This window comes from Haliotis rubra, unplaced genomic scaffold (genome assembly GCF_003918875.1).
Source record: "Haliotis rubra isolate DU_JTF1 unplaced genomic scaffold, ASM391887v1 Scf1336, whole genome shotgun sequence".
Classification (NCBI taxonomy): domain Eukaryota; kingdom Metazoa; phylum Mollusca; class Gastropoda; order Lepetellida; family Haliotidae; genus Haliotis; species Haliotis rubra.
The window spans coordinates 66,334-88,850 of record NW_025765266.1 but is presented as its reverse complement, the minus strand read 5'-3'; the positions used below and the strand labels follow the sequence as shown (position 1 = coordinate 88,850).

Genomic DNA, 22,517 nt, shown 5'->3' with positions numbered 1-22,517 from the left:
AATTTAGTGTTTTAAACAAATTAAACATATGAGAGTGTAGATTGATAAAAATCAGGTGTTGCAGCTTGCACACCCATGAAAGAAGTGACATTTCCCACACAAATGCTTCTGCACAAAGTACAGGTACCTACCTCGGATAGCTGACAGGATAAAGTGGTCATCTGATGAAAATGTTTTGGATTTTTTTCATGTGATTTTAGCAGGGTATAAATAGCTATGATATCATACTGGAAGGATAGTTAAAGAGATTATTGTATTTTGATAAAGAAATAGGAGATTGGATGTAATGCAACAGTATATAATTTAACATTATGTATGGTAATATAAATGTAACCTTTGTTTACAAATTAACCTTTGCATAAGATGAAAGCAAATGATTTTAACTTCTGTTACAGAAAGTTATAACGTGTAATAAACAGTTCTTCTCCAACAACTAACAAACAAGGATGAATCAAAGTATACTTACGGTAGAACACAATGGTTCCTTCTCTTGTCAGACTTTGTCTGATGGCATCTATGTCATCCTGTGGCATTGTGGGAAGGAACATGTTCTGTGGGAAAGTGAACAATCACTGCTACACAGGTCTTTATGATAATGAGCAATACATCAATGGTGTTAACCGTTCTATGGCATACCAATAAATATATGGAAATAAATCAAACTGTACTACAAGTAGGGGAAATATATATGGAATAAATATCAGTATTTCCTTTATACCAATCACTAAGTCAACTTGACAAAGTAAAAGGGCTTCACTCTTACCCTCATTTTGTGTGGTGCCAGAATGAGGTCTGTGAGAGGTTTGATGAAGTTTGTCACCTTGTTGAAGTGAGTTAGAGTGACATATGCATGGACTAGAAGACACATCACACTCTGGTCTCTCATGTTGTGACCTCGTCGAACAGTCAAACAGGATCCTGGACCACCAAGCTGATTTCTCAGCAACCTCATGGCTATGTCCTATCACCATACAAAATAAATAAATAATCTCATTAGTGTTTATCATTATTTCATATTTCAAATTTAACATTTATAAACTTTAGAGGTATAACATCATATATATTAAAGGTATAACATATACCACAAGTGATGTCAACCTATCAATGATGAAAAATAACTTTTATATCAAATTATTGATAATGACACAGCATTGCTTACCTTTTGAGTAACCTTTTCTTTTGTTGTTTCAATAAATGTTGTAATGCCTTCCACAGATTGTTCCTGCATAATTAATGTTTAACATTGATACGGCAGCAAACACCTAGTAGTCCCATTAATGGTGACTGTTTCAAAATTACAAATTTAAGGTGTTGTTGTGTATGTTGAGAACCAGCATTTACACAAACATTAGGTATCACTGGGCAACTGAGTGGTGAACAGTTGGACATTACTGTCATTAGTATTTCCTTTTTCAATGTTGTAATATTAACAAAAATAAAGTCATTATGCATGTCCTTTACATAGATCAAACTGAAATTGATTGAAGTGCACTATATTTATGTAACAAACACGTATCAATATCATGTACATCTGCTTGTGTGACTAGATTACATGAAAACTATAAATGTTAGGCCAGACCAATTTTACCTCTTGTTTTACAGATTTTTGTCCACAGAAAACCTAAAGGCAGGAGGGCAAAAAAATAAAAATAATAATAAATAAGTACTAAAAGTATTTTACTTTTGGCTATTTATGAAGTGTATATGGGGCAAAACACAATCTAAAAAAACTTTTCTTGTAAATTTACAGTTTTGACCAATAAAACATTAGGATTTTATTTTTTGAGTGGGGAAAATTAACTTTTATTTTTTTTCTCATTCTTGAAAAAAATACGACCGGCGGATCCATAAAACAGGAAATAAAATGGTCTGGCCTGAAGATAAAAAATACGTGTGAACCAAGTCTGGTGAAAAATTATTGTACTTTTCTTGAGAGCTGCTTCAGAAACAAACACTACCATCATGTTTAGTCTAAATTTACTCAGATGGAAACTTGTGAAATAACTTTTTTTTAAAAATCCCAAACGATGACAGACAGATGTCCACACAGATTCCATTTTCACATGCCCAGCACTTGTCGTGGGGGATAGGGGGTAACAATGGTTGACATCAGGCTCATCATGGCAAAGGTGAATTAAGTTGAGTAAAATAACATCTGTTACAGAAACTGAAAATACTAATCAAAATTTCTGATAACTTATGCCTAATTATGTCCTCACAAAGATGTTAGAAATGTTAACATTAATATTTTCGGTCAGTTTTGGTTACAGTTAAGAGAAAAACATCACCAGCCTGTGTTATATCCTACCTGTGTTTGAGGGTTGATGTTCCTCATGGTCACCTCCCTGTGTATGGCCAGGAGGAACAACATCTCGTTGTCCTGTAATGTCAGTCATACATTGCTAATTATATGCATCTATCCTGAAGTAATCATGTGTACTTATCTTTCCTGGAGGAAGAGAGACATCATAGTCAAAGCCACACATGTAAAATGTAATTTGATTGTAAATGCACAGTAGCAATACATATGTTACTGAAAATTAAGAATCTTTCAGTAATTTGAAGTACAGATCTATGCAGCACTGTTGTGGCAAATAAGTAAGTCATAAGTTGGCTTTTTTTGCATACACATTTAAAGCCAGTCACCACTAAAACATTCAATGCTCCAGAACATCTCAAATTAGTCAGCACTAAACATTTCAAATTTGAATAGAATGAACAAAAATAATAATAAGCAAAAGTCCATTTCTATGGTGTTGATATCCTTCACTATGTGGATGAAACACTTTAAAAGATATGGTTTGAGGTTGGCCTTGAATACAGAATGAGATGAATTTTTAGTTAGAATAATAATATATTTGTAAAGCACCCAATATCCACCTTACAGATGCTCAGTGGAGCTAATACAGTGATAAAACTGGAACATACATACATAAAACAGAGAATGATTATCTACTGGTACACAGATAGAAATAGGTGAGTCTTAAGCTGTGATTTAAAAGTGTCTTTAGTGGTTGTATTTCTGAAGTTTTGGGGAAGTGAATTCCTGCGTTGTGGGCTGATGAAAGAGAAGGCATGTTCAAAAAGTCCATTTGATTGAGTGATTTTGGTTGAGTCAAGAGAGAGTCACTGGAGGATCTGAGATTCTGCTGAGGTGAGTGAGGGGAGATAAGTTCTTTGAGATAGGATGGAAAGTTTTTATTGTAGAGACTGTCGTGAGTGAGGGTGACGAGTTTGAAGGTGATTCTTGCAGAGATGGAAGCCAGTGAAGGGACCGAAGCACATCTGGTCATAGCGGGAAGAACAGGAGATACATCAGGCAGCTGAGTTCTGAATTCTTTGAAGTTTCAGAATTGATTTGGAAGACATGTTGATAGTGGCGTACTCTGCTGATGTTGAAAATGCTGTAGTAGCAAGCTTTGCTGACAGAAACAATATGGGCGTCCATGGACATGGTGGAGGCAAGAATCACTCCCAGATTTGTGTGAAGGCACTGTGTGAGGGCAAAACTTCGGCATCGCCAATGTGAAGACACATGGAGTCAGACTCTAGCTTTCTGAGCTGGTGTTTAGATCCAGTGAGAAGAAATTCTGTCTTGTCTTCATTTAACATGAGAAAGTTAGATACCATCCACACTCTGATTTCCTGAATGCACTGTTCCAGTTTTGAGATGTTGCAGAGAATTTGAAACTGATATAGAGTTGAGTTGAGGAAATCTAGAAAATGTTTTCGAATTATGTCTCCAACAGGAAGGATGTAAATTGTGAAAAGAAGTGGTCCCAAAACCAATCCTTGTGGCACACCAAACAACAGAACTGATTTTAGTTCCATCAGGTTCCATAGGAAATCAGCAAAGTGAGAAAAATATATTTGTCCATATGAGGGTGACATTTGGGACAGAGTTATACTCAGGAAATATACTCTCAAAAAAAAAGAAACGCATCATGAAACTAGCAATTTCATGTAGCAATGAATTAAGACGTGTTTCATTTTACAAAAGGTTTTGCTCTGTTTATGAGTCCTATGGTGTTTATGTTTTGAAACAGCACAACAAAACGCACCATCTGTAAAATACCCGTATTTAACAGCATGATTTTCAATTTCGACGTGTAGTGTCACAGAATACACAATTCACATGCAATGCACGTGAAAGTTGAGGATCAGATAGTCTCAATGATGGGTATAAAAGGTTGATCGCTGTCTGTTGATTATTCACTGTACATTTGTATTTGGAATATTGTTGACGAACGCAAAATGCCACATCTAAGTGAAGCCAACCGTCATATTGCCATTGGTTTGCTTGAAGCTGGCCAGTCTCAACGTGTAGTTGCCCGACGCATGAATGTTCACCTAAGCACCATTTCACGGCTCTGGGAGAGATATCGCCGACAGAATGCGGTAGCAGATGCCCCTCCTAGTGGGCGACCTCGAACGACCACTGCGGCGCAGGATCACCACATCCGGGTACATCACCTGCATCATCGAACAGCTACGGCAACCAGTACCGCTCGACAAATACCCGGATTGAGGAGGCTTTCTGCACAGACCGTCAGGAACAGGTTGAGAGAGGCTGGTTTACGTGCCCAAAGACCTTATTTTGGCCCTGCGCTTCGACAACAACATCGTCGACATTGAGTTCAATGGTGCACCAAAGTTCAGGCCTGGAACCTATCTGAATCTGGTTCAGTGATGAATCACGATTTCTATTGGAACGGCACGCTGGAAAGAATGTGGGTGTACAGGCGTTGGCGTGAACGCTTTACGCCCGACGCTTGCGTTCCCCAGGTGGACAGATTCGGCCGGGGCAGTGTAATGATGTGGGGAGCGATCACCTGCCGTAGGAGAAGTGATTTGGTGATGATCCAGGGCAACCTGACAGCTCAATGGTACTGTGACGAAATCCTACGCCCACACCTCCTTCCAATCATTGATCGCCAGAGGGAGTTGTTTCAACAGGACAATGCCAGGCCCCACTCAGCACGTCACACTAGAGACTTCCTCCAAAACCACAACATCAATGTGCTCCCCTGGCCCTCAAGATCACCGGACTTAAACCCGATCGAACATCTGTGGGATGCCCTGGACAGACGGGTGCGACGCCGTAACCCTCAGCCCCAGACACTTCAGCAACTCCCACAGGCACTACAGGCAGAGTGGGCTGCGATTGGGCAATACGAGATTCTGAGACTTATTTGTTCGATGCCGAGGCGATGCCATGCCATGCCCACGGTGGTCACATGAGGTATTGACTTCAGCGCCACCACACGTCTCCATGTGACACTCAACTGACTTTCCTTGAGTTGGTGCCAAAGACGGATAAGTCTGCATTCCCAGTGTGCAATTTCGCTATATTTCATTGACCCATAAAGCCTACAAGATGTTTCAAAATAAACATAAAAATACAGTTGAAATTCCTATATGCGTTTCTTTTTTTGGAGAGTATATATACATATATATATATATATATATAGAGAGTATATATACATATATATGTACAGTACAGATAGATATAATGATGTACCTTAACTAGTTGTTTCAGGTGCTTGATGTCTTCACCAAGAAGAGTCCTTGCCAAAGTTTCTCTTATCTTTTGGTATTCAAGACAGACAACATATCGATCAGGGCACTCCTTTACCTGCAATTATGAAATACTGGATTCAAACATTGAAATCAAAGCCTTTAATAATTGATTTCTATTATATAGATAGTTATTCAATTCTGTCCAAAACTGCAGATTACAGAACATTGAGCAATTTCACATACCATATTCACAAAATGACTAAAAATGCACTAAAATATCACAAATATTCAAAATTGAAAGTCATTTATAAGTTGCAGAATTCCTGCATTTGATCAAGCAATAGTTTTGGGGAATAAGATACATTGCTGCTATGTAGAATCTGAATACTCAATCTGTATAGGTCTTTACATGACAGAATATGTTGATTTTAGACTAACTGAATTTGGATTAAAATACTCATCATTATCTGGAAACCAATCTTTAGGCACTGTGACCACCTCACTGACTGATTTGAACTTTTAGCTTGATAATGACGTAAGGATCTACATCGAAACGTCACTCTATGCAATAAATAAATAGTTGTCATAAATAAAGTTGTATGTTTCATTTCTGATTTGAATGGTTATCAATATTGATGTGTTTACATATTACTTGTGTCAAAATCCATCCATATCTAATAGATTTATGGTGTGAAAAGCAATATCAAGCCAGTAATATGTATAATCAGCTAAGCTGTGACTTATATGTTAACAGATTCAAGAGGCTATCCAACCTAAATGCATATCAACTCATTACTACCTCTTCAGCCAATTAGATGTGGTGTAAAATATGGTCATTGCTGCCATCCTGAAAAAGAACAGCGGTAAATTAGAAATACAATTTTAAAGTAAAGCATTCACCTGATCTGTAACATCCAGTGCCAACCATGGCACCTTGCCAGTATCACAGATAGCATGGTAGCTGTCGGTCCCGAATTCCCGACATATCTGCTTCACCAAGAACTTCCTGAAACACACCATAATAATATATTTCTATAATAAACTTGATATTGTAAAGCCTTACTATTTCTGCTAAATGTCTCATTGATATTTAGAGATGTTTCCTTAATCTTGATAACACCTGACAAAAAAAGCAACCTGTTTATAATAGACCCTCCCACAAGTGTGTAGCAGGCTCTGGGTAAGCCCTGTGTCTTCCCAAACTAGTCTTTCTCTTTTTAGTGAAAAATTGGTTAGGAATCTGAATGGATGGTTGGGTAGGTGTAAACCATGTGAGATAGAAAAGTCTTCCATATATCAAATGTATAACTAATACATAAAGTTTCAAACTTATTCTATCACACAAACTGCAGTTATTCAATACCCAAAGGAAAGAACTTAGCTATGGATTCATAAGGATAAATAACCTGCTTGGATGTAAACAAACCTTAGTGATTGTAAACAAAGTTCAAAACTAATAATCTCCTGGAAAGCCTAAGGTGCTGTGTATCATCATCAAAGAATCATTGAGTTATTCACATGATGGCATGATTGGTGACTTGGAAGGATTCATACCCACCAAAACATATCAGTATTCTGGAGGTAAAGCCCTGATTGAGCACAATGACAGATCCTCATGATTTCATGACATCCAATGTTTGCTGCTGTAGCTTGGAATGGTAAGAAGATCATCATTTAAAAGCTCTGATCCTGGAGAGGTTTGTAGTCCTCTGAAGCCAAAGCCTAAAACCAGAACCCAGACTGGTGATCCCTACTGTTTATATTTATCAGCTAGTTTGTACAATCAGATAAAAGCCTGAAGTTCAGAAACCATGGAGACATTGATGCCAGTCTTGGGAGATATTTGAGTACTGATGGCAGCCAAGTAGGTGAGAACGGTGGATCCCTTCAGCTTCATTGTTATCAATCCTCAGGTGCTGAAGTTTTTTGTGGGAGATGAAAAACTCAAGATCAAACTACAGCTTTTGAACACATTTGGTGTTTTATAATGCTCTTAAATCTTCAGTAGAGCGTGTCTGTTTAAGATGGGATGCTTGGACGTTAGTGTGGCTAAACAAGAAAGTCTTTTCTTTAGGGTAATGATTCTGTATAGAGTGGTGAACCATCAAAAAGGGGGCACTAAAAACCTGATGAAGATTGTTGGTGGCCCTGACCTTTTGGGATTATGCAAGGGAGAAGAGCTGTTGATAGGCATATGCTCACAGATCATAAGGTGGCATGAGCACTAAAGTTCCATGCTTCTGATTTGTGGTACATATATGCATTTTCTGTGGCTGAAAATGTCATGTGACAGTTGTATCAATGTTTTAATAAAAATATTGTACAATAAATAAAAATCTTTTTTATCTATTATACGGCCCCCACCACGTGGAGTTACCTCCCTGCTACACATGTGCAGCCAACCAGGTAAGCACTTAGGCCCGTATCATCATTCCTTCTGCTGAATAAATCAGTGAACAGAAATTGCGGGGAGGTGGGTGGCCCTACCCCAAGAATGACTCTCTTCAAAGAATTGGAAACCTCTACAGGTTTGGCTATTTCTTTTTCATAGAGATCGTCCTTGGGGTACATATATGCATTAACTCAGACTCCCAAAGACCGGAGGCCAGGGAGGAGGGAATTCTGTTAAAGTACACATAATTAGCGATCGTTAGGAAGAATGTAACAGACGCCACAACACTCACCTGTCACGTATGCCGAAGCTTCCGCAAGAGGCATGATGGGAGGGTAACCGACAGGGAAGAAAAGTACTTAGATCCGACCTCATAGGTTAAGCATAGCAATTCGCACACAGTGCGAAAGTAAAACCCCCGCTCACATCATGGTCTATTAGAGAGCACATGAATGTGTATCGAGCTGATAGTGCCTGATAAAAGTGCTAGGCCTGCTCCAAATAGCGGCAGAGCATATCTCTTCAATGGGCAGTGCCGATGCAAAAGCCTTTGACGTGGCCACTGCCCTGACTGAGTGAGCCTTCAACCCCTCAGGTGGAGGCTTGCCCTTAGCCTGATAAGCAGCACAAATGACCCGATACAAACCAGCGAGATAAGCCTTCCTGCCACCGTAACAGCAGAACAGATGGGTACCCGTACAGATCCCTTGTGTTCGTTTGATATAGACCTTGAGAGTCATTTCGGACATCCAACGGGTGAGTGCTCGTTGCACAGGTCCCCGATGTGGAAGGCTGGGTAAGAGTAGGAAGTTCGATAGGACCGCCACCAGAAATACGTCTTTCCACGTTAACAACTGAATGGAAATAGCCGATAGACGTGAGAATGTAGGACCGGACAGCCAATCTATCACGATTGACAAATCCCAAGGTGGGATGGTTCGCCTGACAGCAGGTCGAACCCGATCCACGCCAGCTAAAAAGCGCTGTAGAAGAGGGTGCTGCCCCAGAAGAGCACCATCGACAGGGGTGAGAAAAGTGGAAATAGCGGTGGAGTAGCCACGAATGGTCAAAGCCGCCAAGCCTTCTTCCAAACGAGCTTGCAAAAACTCCAATACTCGGACTAAATCCGCAGAAAAGGGATCTGCAAAACCCCTTATCTGAACACCAGCGCGCATAACGGGACCACCTATCCTCATATTGAACGTTTGTCGAATCCCGCCTCGAAGCCAGAATTGTGTCTGCAACTGCTGCAGGAATTCCGCGTGCTTCACCTGACAGAGGCCAAGCCATCCACTGAATCCTTGGATTGGGGTATGGTGTGCCGTTCTGAGTGAGAATGTCCGGTCGCAAAGGTAATAGAACAAGAGGCTGAGCCAGAAACCTGAGAATTACCGGGAAACCAGAATTGTGACGGCCATAGCGGTGCCAGTAGCGCAAGTAGCCGAGCTGGCTGGGAGGACAGCTGCGAGAGGACCCGGGGAATGAGTGGTAGCGGCGCGAACGCCCAGAGCACTTTGCCCGTCCAATCCAGTAGGAAGGCGTCGGAAGCCAACGCCCTCTGGTCTGGTATTCGAGAGCAGAACACGGGTATCTGATTCGTTCTGCCGGACGCAAACAGACCCACCTAGAACCCAACTGGGAGATAACTCCAGCCCCGGGAGATAAACAGGAAGCACCTGACAGTCGCACTGGTAGCACCAGAGGAGAAATTCCCACGTCTCCCAAAGGAGCGCTAGGGACACCATGCCGCCTTGCTTCAGGATGTACGTCATGGCCGTATGGTTGTCCAACTGAAGACGAACCACCTGGCCCTGGACATGCTCGAAAACCAACCGCACAGCTCTCAGTTCCAGGACGTTGATGTGAAGGCGGGCCTCAGCTTCGGACCAGAGTCCGGACACCGACAGACTGCCCAGAACAACCCCCCTAGCCCTTGAAGGATGCATCGGTTTGAACTGTAAGAGCTGGCATCGGGAGTTCCAAAGGGATCCCCTTGGAGAGATTCCCGACATTGGTCCACCACTGAAGGTGAGGAGACAACCACCCGGGGACTGTGACACACTGCTCCAGACTCGCCAAAGCTTGCTGTATAGGGCGCATCCTCAACCGCGCCCGCCACACTACAGAGGTAGTTGCCGCCATATGACCCAGTAGACGGAGCCCAGTCCGCGCTGGTGCCTGGGGCTGGGAGAGGAACAAAGACACCATCTCCCGTACTCTGGTGACCCGGTCGGGCGACAAGGAGACAAGACCCTTGTGAGTTGTGAACCGCGCCCCGAGAAAAAACAAGTCCTGGGTGGGTACCAGGTCGGATTTCTTGAGGTTTATGATCCACCCCAGTCGAATTAGAATGTCTATCACCGTGTGGGTAGAATCTAGCGACCGCGAAAAGGCTGATGGCAGCCAGACGAAGAGGACTGCTCCTTGCCCTTTGGTGGGACAGCTGGTCCTCCTACCCCTGCCCCGGCAGACTCGGGCCCCTGATGGGAGCCAGACGAAGAGGACTGCTCCTTGCCCTTTGGTGGGACGGCTTGTCCTCCTACCCCTGACCTGGCAGACTCAGGCATAGGCTGCGCCCCGGAGGAGGAACCCGCTATGGGAGCATGGGGCCGAGAAGCCCGCGGATGCTCCAACAAGGCCGTAGAGTCCTTGAAGGAGGTAGCTGCGGCAGCAGCCTCCCGAATGACCTGCTGAGCCCCCGGAAACAACGTCGGTCCCAGTTGGAACGGAAGGGCCAGCAAGGTCTGCTGTGTCGCTGCCGAGTAGCGGGACGTAGACAGCCACAGCTTTCGTATCACCATGACTGAGCACATCACCGTAGACGCCGCAGACCGCAAAGAATCGCGCGTTAGGTGGGCCTGCACTTCGGACAACCGGTGAAGCAGAACAACATGCGGGGACACGTCCCCAGTGCTCCCTTCCGCCTCCAGAGCTGACCTTTGAATAGAGGAAAGGTAGGCCTCATGGATCACCACCCGCACCTGCTGCATGGCATTCCGATAGACTTCCTCATAAGTCCGGTATGCCTGTTACAGGGGAGTGCCCTCAAGGGCAAATGGTGGAACTAAACGCCCTTGCTTGGCAGCCACAGCTGCACCTGAGGAAGCTGTACTGAGCCTCCCTCGAGGGTGACCGCAGTGAACACGCACTCGTCAACCACCGGCACAAAGAACAGAGAATCGTCCCTAAGCGGGTAAATCGAACCGGAGGCGTGTCCCAACCAGGAGGGGATCCATCACGTCCTGCACCAGGGAAGGCAAGATACAGAGCAGTGTCTGCGAGGGTTGCCTATGGGCAAACGCCTCGCCCGGCAGGCGAAACTCAGCTGAGTCCGAATGACAAGTGGGTACCGTGGCTTGGGGAATATACTTATGCTTGTCGCACCTCCCGGAGAGCCGACGAGAAACGGAAAGTGCCCTCTGGCTCCTCGACCTCCCCATCGTCCATAGACTCGGCACCCGAGCCCGACTCAGAATTCGGGTCTCCTCGTGAAGAGGATCCGAACCCCGACCCGATGGGAGGCTGAGCCGCAGACACCGAGGGAAGGAAAGAGCCGAAGGAACTCCCCGCTCCGGCAACCGACACACTACTCGAACCCCGGTACCGAGACACGGGAGGAAGACCGGGCAGAACCGACTCCGTGGCGCAGGGAATGGAACCCCAGGAATCCTCAACGGACCCTGCGCCAGCACCGAGAGGGGGACTGGGAGTGAACACTCCCCCTCCGTGGTAGCCAAGGCGTCTGGACCTGAAGCCAAAGGCAAAGGATCGACAGACACCTCCAGGCTAAGGGATCGAGCCAGCTCGGCGATCCCACCCCCGGACTCTCGGTCCCCTGTTCAGAGTGGGCGAGGAACTCCTGGTGGAGACCTCCAACGGACTCATGAACAAGGGACTTCACTGAGTCCATATGCTGCTGAAACAATTGAGTGATTAGTGACATATCAAAACCACTAGATTGGGATGACTGGAAAGGCGACTTATGCGACCTAGTTTTAGGTTGTTTGGCTTTTTTGGCTTTGGACGGGGGGACCTCCTGGGTAAGTTCCCCTCCCGCCTGTTGCAATTCCTTATAGAAAAGGAAATCCGCCGCCCTTCTCTTCTGGGCCTGGGGGGAAAAGGCCATACAGAGCTCGCAGACATCAGGGTTATGTCCCACCTTCTCTAAGCAGCACAAGCATTTATCATGCTTGTCGGCTGTAGGATATTCTGCCCACAGACAGAACACCCAGTAAACACCTGAAAGCAAACACGCAAGCATGTAGCTAACAGCGGAACCAGCAGCATAAATATACACGTACAAAACATTGAAAATTACGTTAATGCGACCACGGGCATGAAATACTTGGTTAATAACGCAATATGGCAATAACCACGTGGCACGCTAAACTTCCCGCCATGGAATAGCAACACGTGCGTAAACCACGGGAAAGCTAGTGTAAAAGTTTATACAAAGTCACATAAATGAGAAATAACAGACTGCAAAGTCAATTAAACTGTTCTGTTTCTTTTCCAAGAACGAATAAAGACCATACATACAGTTGTTGAAGTCTCAGACATTCTTCTAACGAAGTAAATCAGCTTGTAACTCAGGTAGTAAAAACGTGTGAACGCTTGAGTGACAGCAGAAGGAATGATGATACGGGCCTAGGTGCTTACCTGGTTGGCTGCACATGCGTATAGCGCAGGGAGGTAAACTCCACGTGGTGGGGGCCGTATAATAGATAAAAAAATTTTTTTATTTATTGTACAATATTTTTATTAAAACATTGATACAACTGTCACATGACATTTTCAGCCGCGGAAAATGCATATATCTACCCCAAGGACGATTTCTATGAAAAAGAATATTCTTGGTCAGCAGTTGGATAGGAGCAGTGACTGCGTGCGTATAATTGTCTTTGTATACTTTGAAGATGATATCTGTGACAGTTTTCATCATTCGGGAAAATAGCCTTGGGGTCATGAATTGCCAAATAGCAGGATCAGCCACTGGTATTGCAAACGTTGAAAGAGAGAAAGTGCCTGTATTTACAATGAATGAGGACATAGAGACACTTTTTGGTGTCATGGTCCAAGTCTACCATGATGTTACCTTGGATGATTATTCAAGTGATTAAAACATTTTCTCTTCATGCTGAAGACCTGGGTTTGATTCACACATAGGTACAATGGGTGAAGCCCAATTTTGGTGTCCCCACCATGATATTGTTGGAATATTGCTGAAAGTTGTGTAAAGTCAGATCCATGTAGTTATCTGATAATGGTGATTGTCTGATGCTGCTCAATCACTGTAACAGAGTAGATTCTTGTTCCTATGACCTTGATGTTGAACTTAGAGGTCAATGTATGCTCCTCTGCTTTTTAGGAATAACCCCTCTTTTATCTCATTTGTTGAAGGTTGATCTCATTATGTGTTAAGGAGGAAGCTGAACGTTTCCAAATGCGTGTGATACCCTAACCCCTTAACCTGCTCCAGAATGCTAAGTCACATAAGAAACCAGTCGGGAGCATGGTTGAATGATGATGTCTGAGTGATATAAGGAATGAATCAGATTCCTCCTCTACTATCAGCACTGGCCAAAACAAAACAGGATCTGGATGTTGCATCCATGATGGTCTCACTGCTAGTAAAAGTCCTTAGTCGATGGCATCTTGGAAGTAGAGGATGGCAGTTGTGGCTCAGTTTGACCATCAGTTTCTAGTCTCTCTGACACTTCTTAAGATACATCTTAAACTCCTCCTAGGTGGGCTTTGGATTCTCTGCGACACCATGTACAAGCATAACATAACTGAATAGCTTATTGTTTAAATACAAATATTGCATTTGATGGTAACTTGACCCTAAACTAATAGTTGAAATCTGCATTCAGGAATGGCAAGAAGAATATAGGAAACCTTTTGTAAATATCAAAGCAGAGACTACTTCTCATCTTTTCATCTAAACAAGGTAAATAAACTTTATCATTAACATGTGTCTAGTTACATACTTACTTAGGCCATTCTGTGTCTTGGACACTCAGCAGCTGTGATGTCCTTTCCAACAGTTTGTTGAAATTCCCTGTTGAAGTTTTCTTGTGTCTTGCAACAAACATTGCATGCAGATATTTGGCTGTCACTGATAGACCATATCTACACTGAGCAATGTTAAACATCTTAGCCATATCCAAGCCTGATGACAGAATGTAGGTTCTCCCATCCGACAGGTGGGAACAAGCAGCACTCATCTCTTCTGATGGTCTAATTGTCTGGGACCCTTGCTCATGGTACAAGTCCTGGAATAATGTACACATTTCAAACAAGGCATTTTGATTCAAATATACCATACTAGATACTACAGGATATAACTTGAAGATGATCTTGAATACTTATTCTAATGCCCCAAAATAATTCCAGTGAAAAGCTACATATCATTCCAAAGCTTTAGCTATCACACATTTGTTGATTTTTCATAGAAGATTCATAAAAAGAATTCACATTAAATATTTGGTTCTAAAGGTTGTGTGTATCTCATGGTTTCATGTGCTAACCACTATATTCACCAAAAGGTTTCATATTGTTCGAATCATTCAGACAAAAAACACCAACAAATATTTGAATATCAGGACTAAATCTTAATAGCACTGTTATGACAATAAAATAAATATTCTGTGAGCCTTATGTATTTTAGAATTTACACTAAAATATTTACTAATTTGTGAAAAAATATCCTAAAAACCCTCGTCTGAATCTGCCATAAATCATGACCAGATGACCTACAATCAAAATATCATTTCACTTCACCATATGTCAAACCTACCTCAAAGCAGTGTATGACAAGAAGACTGAACTGCACAATTTTATCTATAGTATCCTGGTCTGTCTCCTCTCTTCCTTGACGACACAGTCCTGTAGCATGGCAGAAAAAATCTTGCAGGTACATTTGTACCATCTCTTCACTGAAGAAAAAGGAACAACTTAGTGTATTACTATGTATATTTACATCAATCAAAACATTCATGCTCAATCACCATGTCTACACAAAATGTGAAACAGTGTTTATATTAATTTCTCAACAAGGTTCCTAATAGTTTCCTTAATTGGTGCAATTAGTGCCATAAACAAGAAGCTAAAAGGTTAATGAAGGAAATTTGGAGCAATACAGTATAGGGTAAGGCTGATTACTAGGACCAAGAAGTCATTACATTATAATGTAACTGTTTTACCACTATCAAAATGGGTTGTTATTCTATCAAAGTATTGAAATAGCAGTTTTTGGAGTAGGGTACTTAATAAAATGATTACTTTACTTGTTAAGCATGTCCAGGTTAACACCATTAATCTTTTGATCATAACTTACAACGGCAACAAGGACATAGATATACCTCTTGTGTATGAGAAGTTGAAGAAGAAAGGATCTGACTACAGGTGTGGGATCAATCATGTCATCAAACACAGACATCTGCTTGGTGTACATCCTTTCCCCAGCTTGATTAGACCGCTCAACAGTGCGAGTGATGTAGCTGAAAATTCTCTTTATGACATCACTCTCTGGAGGCTCAGTTCCACCAAAACACAGCTTGGACACCACAGACATGAGAAAGCTGTTGCAGCACTTCAGATACTCTTGGTATTCTTTGAAGACTTCCCTGTACAACACAATTGTTCAAGTTACAAATGCATGGGGAACATTAGACACATTGCCTATCATATCATTAGGTCAATACCTGTCCCAGTTGAATGATGTACCTAATCAAATTTTGCACTTTTAGTTATCTGGTCATTGAAAGACATATATTATCTTTCTTTTCTAAAAGGACAAAATACGTAGTCAACCAGAGAGGCATTCATTTTGTACGCTGACTGTTCAGCAGCAACCCATTTTTCACGTTTTGATTTGCCTAACCCAGCACTTCTTTTTCAGAGAATACTTTATGCTAACTGCATTTGTTACAAGACGACAAAGTCATCAATATCCCCCGAAATGGCAAAATACTCTTTATGAATATGTCTACTAATTATGATTATGTCAATGTTTTGGAGTGTATACAGCAAAGTGGAAGGAGAGTATTGAAAGGTTTTAAGATCTGCTCCAGAAAGGAGCACTACCACCAAATTCAGTTGAAGCCTAACTTGTTGCCATGGAAAATGCAACAATTAGATGACATCCTCATAGTCACAGCCTAAGTCATGTTTCCATGGAAACCACAAAAAAATACAATTCATATCTGGTTCTAAACCCCAAAAGGCACATCTAAGGATCATGCTTGATATGTGTACCAAGTTTGATGAAGCTTGTATGTTTAATTTATGAGATCTGCTCCAGACAAGTTGACATCCTCACAGCCACAGCCTTAGTCACGTTTCCATGGAAACCACAAAAAATAAACTTCATATCTGGGTCTTACCCCCACAAGGCACATCTTGGGATCATGCTTGATATGTGTACCATGTTTGATGAAGCTAGCATGTATAGTTTGGAAGATCTGTTCCGGACAAGATGACATCCTCATAGTCACAGCCTAAGTCATGTTTCCATGGAAACAGCCGAAAATAAAATTCATATCTGGGTCTTACCCCTAAAAGGCACATCTAGGAAAATGGTTGCTATGTGTACCAAGTTTGGTTAAGATATCACCAATAGTTTAGGAGATATGCTTCGGACAAAGTGTGACTGACGCATGGACGGATGGAACTCATTTCTATATCCATCAAGTATGGCCTATAAAAGAAAAAAATAATCAGCTTGGTAAGGTAAACGTTATAGAAGATAGTACTTTGTATAACATCTTGTTGTGACAACTCACTTTTGCTGTGATTGGCCACTGCCAGGTTGAAATCTCTTTGAGAATGTATTATTACAAATAGGACAACGCAAATCCCTTGTAGCTTGGATATCATTGAAACATCGTAGGCAGATGTCATGTTGGCAGGGTAGTTGTACTGGTGGTGCTTCAAAGTCAGTTTCACAGTGCCTGCAAGTATCCACTTTTCTGAAAAATAAACCAGCACAACACATTCAACAGGAAGTCAAAACATATAAGAAGTCCTTTATGTCACGGTACTATGTTAAACTGAACCTTCAGAAGCAAACAAGTGATGTTACCTTAATTTCAAACTCGTACTTCACAGAATGTTGAAATGATGGGTAATAAGCGAATTGAATGCTTCATATTTCGTATACCTCAGAGGTTTAGCAACGCATTAAGTACATATCAAAACCCAAGTATTTTCCTGTATTTAATGATTCTATCATCAACATCATCATCATCAAAATCTTTATTACATATGAAGGCCACAGCCCCATATACATATTGATATACATATTCTATCAAAACACTCTGATCCAAAGTACCTACCCACTGATTTTCTTCACAACTGATTTGTTGACTGTTTTCAAGAACCGCTCTACTTTTTCAAGGGGACTTCAGTTTTGTCAGATCAGTTTGGTCATCAAGCATCTGCATACAAGGTTGATTGAATGAACATTTCAACAGATGTCAATACCAAAGTCATTTCCATCACAATGACCTGCAAGTATCTGATCATACATACCAGTGGTTGATAAAATGGCTGAAGGAAAGATATACTTTTAATTTCAGAATTACTTACATGGCTGAAGGAAAGATATACTTTTAATTTCAGAATTACTTACATGAGATCTATCTTATTTTACTTGCCATACTGTAGATGATCACTGGTGAGAATAATAATTACCTTCCAAAGAGGCATGCATCTCATGTCCAGCTGAACCTTTTTGTTTCCAGTAAAACTTTCCAGAAACAGTTTCATGGTCATAACTCGCATCCAACTGCATCTGAAAATAGTTTGACATATTGTAATAACTTCATCTGAGTAGCTGTGTAATACAGAAAATATCTGACAAATTTGTATTTTACAAAGTTCAGTGTTTTATGAGGACAAGTATAATAACTTTAATTACCTGGCATGATCCATGTACCGGAGACACACATTGCCGTGTGCAAGGTCTGTGTCTGTAGTACTGAGGATTCTACCTATCACAGGCAGATACATTTTGACACGACCCATCCAGTCTGATCGGCCTTTGTCTGTGTTCAGCTCATCCTTACTTGGCTCCAGCTGCTCCATGAGAAGTGTCAGACTCAGAACATCCAAAGTCTGAAGTAAAGTAGGAGTACAGTACTGCATTGGACATAGACACAGTCTGCATTGTAAAATAGAAGTATTTTCTAATTCAAAATCCTATATATGAACTGTAGTCATATAGTACGTGTAGTAATGAAACTAAATAATCTTGAGAGACTCACAAGTCAAGTTATACTGCTATATCATGACAGTCAAAAAGTAATCACTATAAACCAGTGAACGATAGCTCGATATGGTTATCATTGTCAGGGTATTATTACACATAACAATGTAACCAGATCAACAAGTCGGGATATTACATTTAACAAAATGAGTTATCAAATATGATATGTTATCAAAGATTCTGAATCAAATGTGCAAACTCATCATTGAAGCACACACCATTTCATCATCTGTGAGCAGTGGGTTTCCCCCTACCCTCTCCTTCAACTCAGTCACAGCCATCACAACTTCCGGCCAGATCTGGATCACTTCCAGGAAGACCTGTAGCCTCTCTTTGGCAGCAGAGTGGATAACATGGATGTAGACTACAGCTCGTATCATCCCCAGACAATCCAGGTCTCTTCCTCTCTGTCGGGCTGCACTCTCAAGGGCATGACACAGAATCTGGGAAATACATGAACCACAATTCTTCAACTGAATTTTTTTGTACAAAACTACTCCTATATTAGTTGTTGTACATCATACTGAATGAACTTTTACCTCAGACTCATCTGTTTTCCCTGGATATTCTGTATGGACAAAATCTTTCAGGTATGCTTTTATAACACCATTCTTTTCTTCCTTTTTCACAACAGACATTAGGACCTCGCCATAAAGAGTTTTGCTGATAATGTTCTCAACATAACTCATAGTTTCAGGCGAATCTGAAAGGAATAAAAAATAAAACATGTTTCAAAACAATCATTTCCCTTTGAGACATTATTGAAGTATACATTATAATACTAACTGATCAATCATTTAAAGTTTGTTCAAATCATGTAATTCTGCTTAATGACACATGCAAATTTAATGTTACAAAAGATTAGTTGTAGTTAATTATCCACTCAATATGGTACCTTGTGTAGTCAGACTGTGATGCAGGGAATCAGACAGTACATACTACTCACTAATGTAACTGCTGAAAAAGGAACACAAACTGTATCTACCTTGATCAAAGGACTTGCCAATATCTTCCGACTGTCCAATGGCAATTTTCACATCTTCAAAGAGAAGCCAGAAAAATGGTGTCTGTACTGTAAACACCAATTTGCTGACTCCAAAATGATGTGGTACAACCTCACTCTGCTGGGTCTGGTTGCCACGTGTGATGATCCTCTTACATTGGTCTTGACATATTTTGGTGTTGTTTAGCAATCCCAGCCACAGTCTTTTCATCCATGGTGCAACATCAGCTTCATGCATGAAGTCCAGGTTCCTACTGGTGTCTAGGAAAGCCAGAACCCGAGCCAATACTGGGGTCAAATTTGTTCTCAAGGCACTGGATGGCAGCACGTCTACAAAGTATTATAGCTCATGTAAACAAAATTATCAATGACAAAATGTCAAGATTTAGAGGCACTGTTTTCAAAGATTGAATACATACCTGAACGTTCCTGCCTTTCTAACATTCTCTGGTCTGGCAGCTTCTTTAGAAAGCCAGTTTGTTGGCAAGATACCAGTCTGTGATTCCTCTTTTTCTTTCAGGAGGCTGATGATGAGTTTTGACAAGCCTTGCATGAACATTTTGGCATCTAAAATAAGAAACAGTACCATCAACAGAACCATTAAAGCTTTCACAAAATAACCTGTTCTAAAGAGTACTTAAATTAAGCTGAGCTAATCTCTCCTCTGTTTTGCCCAAATAGGTATATTTCTCAGATACATGGCCCTGTGTAAACAAATCAAAATATTAACGTGGCTAATTAAAGGATTTCCCATACAAATATTATGCTATTTGCTATGGCAGTGCAGGTCACCTAGTTGTGAAATAAACAGTTAAATATGCCCATAAAGTCAACCACATAACAAAACTTGCTGTCTGCATTAAATTGTTTTCTTCTTAAATACTGAAACTGACTAAAGAAGTAAAACTGACAAAACTTCAATTCAATCAATAAAAACATGATATCTTCGAAGAAGTCCCATACATCACAAAGTACGCCTTCTCAGTCTTGCAATTTCAGCTTTAAATGCATTTTGAGAGAACCTAAAGAGTATAGTTATAAAACCATCAAATCCAATAATATTGTGAAAAAAGAACATATGCAGTCCTGCAACAAGGGTCGGTCAAAAAGTAGTTGGCCTATGGGGGAAATGTGGTTAATAAGATATCAGTCTTCACAACACATTGGGGTATAATGTTTCTAAAAAAATTGCAGAAAATGAAAAACGATCTGTCATTTGGTACCTCTTGGATGATGGTATGCCCTCAGATAATATCATATAAAAGATGTTCAGTATTGGATGACTTCCCGTCATAATCAACAAAGATTTGGATTGCTTGATCTATATTTAGATGGGGGCTGTGTTTTTTTCAAGGACACCCCCATTTTAGTCTTTCAAAAACATTGTGTCCAGATATTCAAGCTGGCCCTGTTTACAATATATTGAGAGCTAGCACTTGTGTGACCATTCTGTGTATATATAGTTTGAACCCTTGGCATCATGTATGAATAAGTAAAACATTAGAATAAGTTATGTCCATATGATTAAGTCATCTCAAAGAGGGTAGTGTCTCCAAAACAAGCTCTTTCAGTAAACATGAAGGGGAGTCAATTTATCAAGCAATTGTAGTTTCAAATTGTTTATTTATGCACTTTAATATCTAAGATTGAGTCTAGTAGACTTCTACCTATTTCAAACACACAAAATGTTTCTTGCATATTTTGTTTCCTGAAGTTTGTGATTTTGCGTTTTTTGGGGGGGTACCAAGATAAAAAGTCAATATGTAAGGATAAGAGAATATGTAGAAAAATAAAACAAAAACAGCTGCAATTGTATCATTTTCTAGGTGAGGACTACTTTGACCGACACTCATATTACAAAGGCCTTAAAATTGGATTTAAACCTCTTGAATGAATTTGGGTGTCATCTTTGGTGGGAACAGACTATGACATAAACTCACTTGACTTTCAGTAAGGTGAGCTAAATACAGAACACACATCCAAAGTGAATTGAATTAGTTGGATTTAGCATACTGAATCATATAGGTATTGCATAAACCACTTATGTGGCTGGGTCATAATAGAGGAATGTGTGTAGTGACACTTGACAAATCTATGAATCTCCATCATGGATGAATCTGGGCTCAGTGGATCCTTGCCCTAAAGTCATATTACTGGCAAATCTCTATCAACTACCAACTATCACTATCAGCTACCACTGACCTTCATTATCAGTGTTATCCAGGAGTTTAAGGAGTATCTCTATCCTCTTAGTGGAGCGTTTAGTGTCCAATTCAACATCCCTGATGAGAGCAGCAGCAGACTGGATGCAGGGCAGGAGGAGGTGTTGGAAGTGCAGGGGTGCAACAGTTTCTGTTACTGATGTCATTCCTTCTAATGTAATGTCATCCATTTCTAATGGATCTTGTCTTTGGTAAATAACAGATTCATCAACTTCCATCAACTCTGCATGTCTCTGTTTGGTCCTCCAACTTTCTTGATCAGCAAGATTCCCGATCAAATCTTCATCATACTCCATTGGTTCAATTCTTTGCTCTGATGGTTGGACACTTGTAGGGGGCATGTTGCTTTTCCGCCCTTCTAGAATAGATGATGGTGCATTCTGGTGAAGCACCTCCATGGATGGCATGTCTGAAGTTGGCGGTCGCAGTTCATCTAGATGTAACGAATGCCATTTCCCAGCCTGAAAGTATTTATAAGGACAATAGATTCATATCTTGGAAAATTGAAATGTTTTTATACTTACCTGATGCTACACAGAGCTTCAGCTACCTGCCTTAACAAAATAGTCAAAAGGCAGAGAAAATTCACTGAAAAACAGTGTTGCAATTGTATTACAGTATTTCTGTTCAGATTCAGTAGGGGGCAATGGTATGTTTGTTACTACATTTACACATGGGTCACATGTGATGGGGAAGCGTATAGAACAGCACAGTTCTGGAAGCCAATATATATATATAAGGCAACAAATGTGGGCCTATGTCATCTCAAATTACATCAAGACAAGCAGTCTGTGAAAACTGTCATTTTCATCCTGGATATCCAGCATTGGCTTGTTTTGGAAGTCTCCATCATTGTCAATGACTTTGTTTCTATTGCTGCTGCTGTCTATTTAATACTGCCATTCTTGTTGCACTGCCCTTGAAATTGGTACTTGAATATGCAAACTGACATAATGTTAAAATACAATCATTAATTGTATAATATTTTAGTTTTGTTTGTTGGTTTCAAACCAAGGTCATTTACATAAAGAAATCTGGTTAACATTTTCTTTTTTAACTTGGAAATAAACGAGCAGCAAATTAGAAAGTAACGGAACAAAGTGTTAAAAC

General features: G+C 40.9%; 2 protein-coding genes across 2 annotated transcripts in view; both read right to left on the bottom strand.

The window, feature by feature from the left end:
- The window catches only part of LOC124267761 (E3 ubiquitin-protein ligase RNF213-like), a 39,694-nt gene extending 22,815 nt beyond the window's left edge, over positions 1–16,879 (bottom strand). The window contains exons 1-10 of the mRNA XM_046702750.1: positions 16,699–16,879; positions 15,277–15,540; positions 14,712–14,850; positions 13,907–14,187; positions 6,421–6,526; positions 5,522–5,635; positions 2,309–2,380; positions 1,160–1,222; positions 764–961; positions 467–551 (exon numbers count right to left, since the gene is read on the bottom strand). Coding sequence (XP_046558706.1) covers positions 467–551; positions 764–961; positions 1,160–1,222; positions 2,309–2,380; positions 5,522–5,635; positions 6,421–6,526; positions 13,907–14,187; positions 14,712–14,850; positions 15,277–15,488 — 1,270 coding nt within the window. The 5' untranslated portion in view covers positions 15,489–15,540; positions 16,699–16,879. The remainder of the gene's footprint in view (positions 1–466; positions 552–763; positions 962–1,159; positions 1,223–2,308; positions 2,381–5,521; positions 5,636–6,420; positions 6,527–13,906; positions 14,188–14,711; positions 14,851–15,276; positions 15,541–16,698) is intronic.
- Positions 16,747–21,509, bottom strand: LOC124267762 (E3 ubiquitin-protein ligase RNF213-like). Its single transcript, XM_046702751.1, has 9 exons — positions 21,388–21,509; positions 19,605–19,752; positions 19,168–19,515; positions 18,722–18,885; positions 18,401–18,625; positions 17,835–18,031; positions 17,609–17,708; positions 17,251–17,352; positions 16,747–16,884 (listed from the first exon to the last, which is right to left on the bottom strand). Exons 2-8 carry the CDS (start codon positions 19,627–19,629, stop codon positions 17,308–17,310), a joined length of 1,104 nt encoding a protein of 367 aa, XP_046558707.1. The 5' UTR covers positions 19,630–19,752; positions 21,388–21,509; the 3' UTR covers positions 16,747–16,884; positions 17,251–17,307.
- Between the last annotated feature and the right edge of the window lie 1,008 nt (positions 21,510–22,517).

Coding starts and splice junctions, on each gene's coding strand:
- LOC124267762 (XM_046702751.1), bottom strand. CDS start 19,629: ATGTTAGAAAGGCAGGAACGTTCAG. Junction 19,516..19,604: donor AGAAAGGCAGGAACGTTCAG/GTATGTATTCAA, acceptor AATACTTTGTAG/ACGTGCTGCCATCCAGTGCC. Junction 17,709..17,834: donor CGGTACATGGATCATGCCAG/GTAATTAAAGTT, acceptor AACTATTTTCAG/ATGCAGTTGGATGCGAGTTA.